The sequence below is a fragment of the Medicago sativa genome, chromosome 4 (assembly GCF_051527215.1).
Source record: "Medicago sativa cultivar Bolivia chromosome 4, Bolivia_mono, whole genome shotgun sequence".
NCBI classification, from domain to species: Eukaryota; Viridiplantae; Streptophyta; class Magnoliopsida; order Fabales; family Fabaceae; genus Medicago; species Medicago sativa.
The window spans coordinates 94173838-94181476 of NC_140752.1; the positions used below are offsets into that span (position 1 = coordinate 94173838).

General features: G+C 30.8%; 1 protein-coding gene across 5 annotated transcripts; it reads right to left on the minus strand.

Moving 5' to 3' along the window:
• Positions 1-203: 203 nt before the first annotated feature.
• LOC146934011 (chloroplastic group IIB intron splicing facilitator CRS2-B, chloroplastic-like) lies at positions 204-7148 on the minus strand. Of its 5 annotated transcripts, none has more exons than XM_085705838.1 (11): positions 6768-7148; positions 6562-6676; positions 5065-5902; positions 4147-4337; positions 2416-2500; positions 2239-2306; positions 2012-2062; positions 1847-1920; positions 1151-1209; positions 988-1064; positions 204-557 (listed from the first exon to the last, which is right to left on the minus strand). In XM_085705838.1, the coding sequence occupies exons 5-11, from the start codon at positions 2450-2452 to the stop codon at positions 441-443; spliced, it is 483 nt and encodes a 160-aa protein (XP_085561964.1). In that variant the 5' UTR covers positions 2453-2500; positions 4147-4337; positions 5065-5902; positions 6562-6676; positions 6768-7148; the 3' UTR covers positions 204-440. The 5 variants fall into 5 exon arrangements, with proteins under 5 accessions (XP_085561964.1, XP_085561963.1, XP_085561962.1 ...); XM_085705837.1 differs by having other exon boundaries at positions 5065-6005; XM_085705836.1 differs by having other exon boundaries at positions 4147-4358; positions 5065-6005.
• Between the last annotated feature and the right edge of the window lie 491 nt (positions 7149-7639).

Below are 7639 nucleotides of genomic sequence, written 5' to 3' on the forward strand. Positions count from 1 at the left end.
ACTGTTCTGTTTTGTTTAGGCCTCCCTTCTTGTTTTACTCCGCATCCTCTGTATTTATACATTTAATTACTACACTTCTACATTGCAGGTCTTTCTTTTAAGTAAGGATGTGGTGAATTTGCAGAATGCAAGTCAAGGAAATTAAAATAAGTGTACAAAAGTGGTTTTGGAGTAGAATTTCTCATAGAGAAGAAGGGTTGAGATGAAAAAGAGAAAAAGTTGCCTTCCAGCATATGGTACTAATTTCGTAGATTAGTCCTAACTGCTACATTTCCTTATCATGAAGCAATTATCTGCTAGAGCCATGTGAGGGAGAGTGAACATTGCACGAATCAACATATTAGGCCAGGTTTTTTTAACTGAAAATGCTAGCACATACACAATGTGGTGACCATGGATTTCATCTATTAACCAAAAACTAGTGGTACATTTGAGAAACATTAAACTTTATTGTACTTGTATTTTTGCCCTAAATTGAATCTATTGACATGATGGTTAAACCCATTGAGCACTAAGGTCCTAACAGCTTGAACTCCCTGCTCCAATGACTCATCAATCTGCCATAAAAGAGGCAACATAAAAAAAAAAATTAAGTGTTTGCATCAAATTTCAAATACAAAAAAAGATACACAATATGTAAAATTCTATCATTTTAGTGCCATAGGTTTTCAGGTTTATTAATCCTCCAATTGCTTTTGAGGTCACACCAACTGTCTAAATATTTGCATTGTCTAACTTCTCATTTTCTTTGCTATATTCCCCAATTATGAATTTTAGTAAAACAAAAAAATCTGATCCATCTATTAAGTGCAATTAAGTTCCACAATTAAAATAAACCTAAATTTCTCTTATCAATGGATAATCATCACAAATGTAGACCGCGACTATGAAACATTTCACAACTAGCATAAGCTGAAAAGTTATATTCTATGCAATGACAGAAGAACTAAATCCATTTACGCATGGTAAAAGACTAGAAGGTGTTACCTGCTTTCTTTCCACCGAACTGAATTTCTGTAGAAGAAATGCTCTTAAATCCATAGTTCCAGGAGGATTTCCAATTCCTACAAACACAGTTTTGAAGCATACTCTGCTTAACAACTGAAGATTACATATAAACTTACGAAGTGACAGTAGACAAAGAACTGACTGATTGCAAGTCGAGGAAAATCACGGGAACCATCCAAATGGCCTATCACATTTTTCAATCTGTAACAACAGCAACACCAGTTATAGACTTCATAATTTTCCAGCACAAGAGTACATATATAGAGAAATGTAATGCCAGCTCCTAAATAGGTCAAGGAAACAAGGTTTGCAATATTGGGATGGAAGTATTTCTTTAAGAGTACTCTTTGCATAATTGTCCATAACATCATACAAATTATGACATAATTCATATACAAATCTTTATCACTATAAAGAATTAAAAAAAAAAAAAAGTAATAAAAAAAGTTGAGCTAGGATTCTACTACATGTTACCCATGACAACATTCAAATAATTGCCCTGGTTTAAAAATGATGGAGTCATGTTTAGAACACAATAAGAGTCCATCAAATTAAAATTCAGAGAAGAGAAAAAGGAGTTCAAATGGGATTTGCATCAAATGTATATGATACCTTTAATGCATCTAATTCATAAAATCCCAACCTTATCTATGCATGTCATAATTCATTTCTTTCTTGCGTCGATAAGTTTATAGAGATTCTGTTACTGCCTCACTATTCATAAAGTAAAAAAATTGAATTTGCCAGACTACCAATTCATACTTTTGAAATCATACTTAGTTAAGATAAACATAAAAAATCTTAATGACCATTTTATGAGAAATACAACAAGCATTACCCGTTGTGATGCCCATGTCCACCTTTAGGTTGAAGCTTTAAAACACCGTTTGGAAGGCTAGTTTCATCATAAACCTACATAAATTTCCACAAACTTAAAGTGAAGGAAAAACATCAACAAATTTCCAAACTGTATCTAAACAGAATCAAGATATTAAATACTTACCACTAGAATATGGTGCAAGGGCACTCGATAATATGCAGCAAGTGGCCCAACCTTAACAATATTAAAAACGAGACAATTCAATAACAGAAAGTTAACATTCAAATTGACGAATCACAATAAGCACAAATAACTATAAGCACTGAATCAGATAGTTCATCCATGACCAGTTTCAGTGTGTGTGTGTTAATCATGAAAAATCTAGCTATTATATATGACGGAAAACTAACCGATTCCCCACTAAAATTCATGTATGTTTGAGGTTTCGCCAACAAAACTGGTACTTCTCCTATAGAACCTGTGCATATCAAATAATCAAATAATTAAATATAAATCAATGTTGCAATTAACCATTGGAAGGTTGGATAGCAAATAAAATTAAAAATCAATGGTAGGAGATGATGCACCTATTCCAATCAAGGCCTTTGACTGTATTGTATTCATCAGAATACCTTCTGATTGAGAAAGACTATCAATTATTTCAAATCCAACCTAACACATACAAAACCATAAGATTAGGATCACTACAAATAGAAAAACATTGATTCAAACACTTTGGGTGCACGTTTGGTTCAATTTTTGAAATAGTCAAAATTGATTCTAGAGTTTTAGAATTGATTTTAACATGTTCAGTTGCTCTTGAGCAAAATTGGTCTTACCTCCAGAGTCAATTCTAACTTGAAGCTAAAAATTGAAGCTTTTGATTTTAAAATTGATTTTAAAATTGAAGAGATTAGAAGGTAGTTTACCAGAGAGGGAGATTGAACTCTTTCATCAACTTTGGATTTTTTTATTTTATTTTTTAAATTGATCTTCTCACAATCATTTTTGCTCATTCTCAACACATAATAAACCTTGAACTCACGCCATGCTATTTTGTTGGAAATAGCAAAAATTGTTGGGAGAAGACCCGTACCTTCTTTTTTTTAGTGGGGTAGTAGTATAGTTATGGAGTAATGATATTTTGACATCCATTTGATGACAACTTTGTTGACAACCTTGTTTTTCTCCCTTCTTATTGGTCAAAAACAATGAAGAGAGAAAAAGGAAAAGAGAGGATAACAACATCATGTGAGTATGAGAGAGAAAGTTGTCCAAAAGTTGTCAAAAAGTGATTGTCAAAATATCATTTCTCTATTACTATTAGTTATTACTAGGTTGAGCACCCGTGCAACGCACGGGGAAATTATCTCTTCTATATATTTATTATTTGATACTAAGAAGAAAAAAAAAACTTGCATTAATACATATATTAGTTATCAATACTCCCTCCGTCCCATAATATAAACAAAAAAAAACTCACTTTCTTTGTCCCAAAATATAAGCAAAAAAGACAAACTTTTATCCTATTTAATCTTGTTTTTTAAAAAAGTCATCTTTTCCAATATTTTTTTTTTGTTTATTCTCATAAAATTAAATGCAAATTACATTCAATTTTCTCTCTTTCATTTTCTTTATAACCAATAGCCAATGAAAATTGTTTTTCATCTTCCTATAAAACTTTTTCCAAAGAAAACACAAAATACTATACTCCAAATTCTTATGTTTTAGTTTTCTTAATAGGTGTGATTTTTTTTTTTTTGCTTATGTTATGGGACGAAGGGAGTATGTCATAGTAAAACTTTTGGACTTAAGCCTAGTAACTATAGCCCCCTCGTGAGAAGAATATAAAACTTCGACTTAAACAAAATACATATAGCCTCCCGTGTTTGTAGAATATAAAATTTTGGATTTATATTAAATACCTATAAAAACTAACGACAATGAAATGTCTGATTATAAAAAACAAACATTGATAATAGTCTTAAAGTATTAGAAATATGTGTCTAAACAATTAATATAGTAAGTAACCAAATAAAAGCATAAACTGCCTCATAATGTCAATTTCATAAAGACAATAAAAGCATTTGATATTGCAAGTTGAACCTACTAATACTATTGCTACAAAAACAGCAACTGAAGTGAAACCAACTACGACAATCAACTAATATTAGGTGATAATGCAATTATGATCATATTACAAACCACATAAATTAGCAAATCAAAATGATTAAACAAACAGTTAAGGCAGAGTGTTAAAATAATACACCCTTTGATCCAAAATATATCAAGAGTTTAACAAAAGACCGTTAGTTTACCTAAACTCCCCATCAATAGAACCTAAATACTCATATGAGAATTGTTATACGTGTTCAAACTTCATATTGCTTTTCAACAACTTGAGGGATAAGTTGACGTCTTCAACTTCATTTTCAGTATGAGAGTCTATTTGTAGAAGAAAAAACCTCATCCAGTTTGACTCCCTTTAGATTAGTGTCACATGCAGTCCCTAAAAACTCAGCATAAAATCCTATATATAAATTTATAGAAACTGATTAAGTTACAATAATGTCCCATATTAGAATAATGAATGTGCCAGATTAAGGTATGGCAGACTTGCAGTTTTGAGGGAAGTCTAACTTAAATAATGAAGTTATCCCAATCCTTCAAAATAACAACATTCTGCTCATAGGGTCAATCTCCCTGTTGCATACATGTAATAACCTTTCTTTGTCTAACGAATCCCTTAATGGTAAACAGGTTAGTAATTTGATGCATAAGCCATGCGGGAATATAAAAAATCACATGGGATTTCCATTGAGAGCCAATAACACAACACATTATAACAAATGTCATGATAGAATTTTACAAAAGTTTAGGCTCATGGCATTAGAAAGAGAAATCTAACATGAGCTATTTGAAATGATTAATATAAGGTTTTTGCACTTAAGATACAATTAACATGTCAACTAATGTTTGTAAAATTCTATTAAAATAACCATTAGATAGTTTTAATCTAAAAAAGGAATCTGAAATGAGCATTCTTAAAAATTGTCAATAAGCAACAATTCCATCATTAAGCCATGATCATGTATGTTGTCAACAATTCCATCCTTTAATGTACACAATACTTGACATCATGGAATGAAAAGATAACTATACCACTTACTATTAGTTGTAAAAATTTGAATACTATAAATAAAAGACTAATTAAGAAGACCATTTCAAAAAGTTACCTCCATAAAAGGGATGAAAAATGAAGATGAAAGAGGATGAGTCTCTCCTTATGACAGGGAGTTAGATTGATCCCATATGCATGCACATTCAAAACAGAAGCATGTTTAGTTCCATTTAGATAGGGAGCATACCATTCTAAATCATGCTATATAGGCACAAAAGCTAGCTTCTTCTAATACAAAAGATTTGAAATTAGCAACTCAAGTAAAAACTGAGAGCTCAAAAGCTTATAGTTCAAAGCTTACGTTGGCAAAAGCTTATAGTTCAAAACCTTGATGACGTTATATAATCAAGACCAATATAACCAATTATTAAAGCTCAAATGCTACATGATAGTTTAAAAGGACCATGGTATAAAAATAAGAAACTTGCCTATTAAATCTTTGCAAAAGACCATAGTTAAAATCCTTAATAACTATCTATAACTTCAAAGAGTTAAAAAAATTCTCAATTTTTCTGTAATGTTGCTGATCAAGAGAAAGGGAAAAAAAACTTGCTACAATTCAGAATTCTTTCAATTTTTATTAGGCAACATGCTATAATGTTAATTTCATAAATATCAAATACTCTCAAGTGCACAATTATTCTTGACCCAAATACATTTCAAAAAAAGAAAAATGTGGAAATTTGATATGCTTCAAAACTGAAAATGTGGAAAATGGTCAACAAAAGGTCAAGTAATTCTTGAATGGTCAAGTAACCATTATGTAGAACAATATGTGAAAAATGTAGGGAACTATATGTAGAACCATTATCACCTATAAGTGTATTATTACACATTGAATGGTCAAGTAACTCAAGTTGAATATATCGTTAGCCAAACAAAATCTGCAGCAACTGAAAAAAAAAATGAACTCATATGTTAGAAGACCTTCTTCAGCTGTACCTTTTACTTAACATGCTTCAATCAGTTAGAGAATGAGACAAAGGTCTAAAAAACCTGAAAAAAAGATTTAAAAAATGAATGGTCAAGTTGTAAATAAATAAATATATGTATCAATGTGTAAACTAATGAGCATGTGCAACTAATGAGCAACTGCAACTAATGAACAACTATATTGAATATCATGTTGATTGAATTTTCACTCTAAAGATCATCCAAGTGTTTCAGCCCATATGACTTTAAACTTCAAAGTTAAAATAGAGTGAAAAAAATTAAAAATAAGTACTAATTGAATTAATTATGTAAGCTTATTTTCAGTCCATATGATTTAAAGAATATAGGGTTTTTGTCTAAATCAGTTGGTTCTAATTGATGATATATCATTGATATATATCTTTCTAAGGATTGAAAACAATAAAACAGTCAAAACAACAAAGCGTTTTCTTCATCAGACAAAATCAACCTTATATTCACTCTAAGGTTGATTTCTTCATCAGACTAAAGACATAACACACTCCCTAAACAAATAACCCATCCTGGTTGATTTGAATGATCATAAAACAAATATTAATTTATAAAAAGTAACAAAAGCTAGTGATAATAAGAGACTTACCTTCAAAGGATTATCAACACCATTAAGCTCAGAGATTTACGTTCAAACGACTCAAGTTGTGTTGGTGGTCTCAACACCATTTTGTTCATTTTCTTCAACGTGTTGTGCGTTTCAGCTGAATCAACCACAAAATCAAGTTTCCAAAAACCAAAAAACGATTTGCAGTGATTGTGATAAAATAAATTTAGGGATTGCAATTTAGTTACCTTTCGATGTGCTTGAATGATTGGACGACAATAGCTTCAGCGGTGAATCCATTGTAAAGTTGGGATTTGACGTATGGCGGCGATTTCAGATTCGACGGTGGTAGTGTTTGATTACAGTGAGCGAATTTGGGAGAGAGGGAGAAGGGTTGAGTTGTAGTTCTGTGATTCAGATAGGAGAGGCAAATGAGAGTGAAAAAGGAAAGGAAGATTTATCTCATTTTTTGATTGATGAGAGAGAGGGAGAGCGAAGGGTGAGAATGAGAAGAAAGAGAGACTGAATTCAATTGAATTTGAATTTGAATTTGAATTTGAGTTGTGTTAAAAGCCATTTTACTTGCTGATGCTTCAAAAAACAGATGGTACAGAGAGTTGGTTTATCTTGCTTTTGAGCGTGAGAACAGGGAAACATTCCCTTTATGTTTTTTTGCATTTAATGTTTTTTAAAAAAAAGCTGAAATAGTGTTGGACTTAACATTATTGGGCTTCATTTCAAATTTAAAATTTGTTTTTTTTCTTATTAATACACCCGAAAATGACATTTTTTAGAGAGAAATTGATACATTCAAATTTTTATGATCTAAATTGAATTTTGATGTTTTTTTTATTGTGTAAATTTGAAATTGTTATAGTTTTGTGGTCCCTATTACTAAATTTGATGATAAAATGAGCTTTTAAGAAGTGATGATTTGACATTGGATGCTTAGAATTTTGACACCTAGGATTAGGAGACCCCAAATTGTAGGAGGGTTGTATATTATTAAGATTAAGATTAAGATGTAAGGGTTGATGACCACCGATTATTTTTTGGGTTGGAAATTAACTAGTATCTTTTAATTGAATATTTTTTCTACAAATTTTTTCATTATAATCTA

Bases quoted from the DNA above. Each gene is read 5' to 3' on its own strand.
- LOC146934011 (XM_085705834.1), bottom strand. From the start codon at position 2,844: ATGAGCAAAAATGATTGTGAGAAGATCAATTTAAAAAATAAAATAAAA. The intron at 1,210-1,846 runs GTAATGCTTGTT...CTGTTGTTACAG, and splicing joins GGACATGGGCATCACAACGG to ATTGAAAAATGTGATAGGCC. The intron at 1,065-1,150 runs GTCAGTTCTTTG...CTGTGTTTGTAG, and splicing joins TTTTCCTCGACTTGCAATCA to GAATTGGAAATCCTCCTGGA.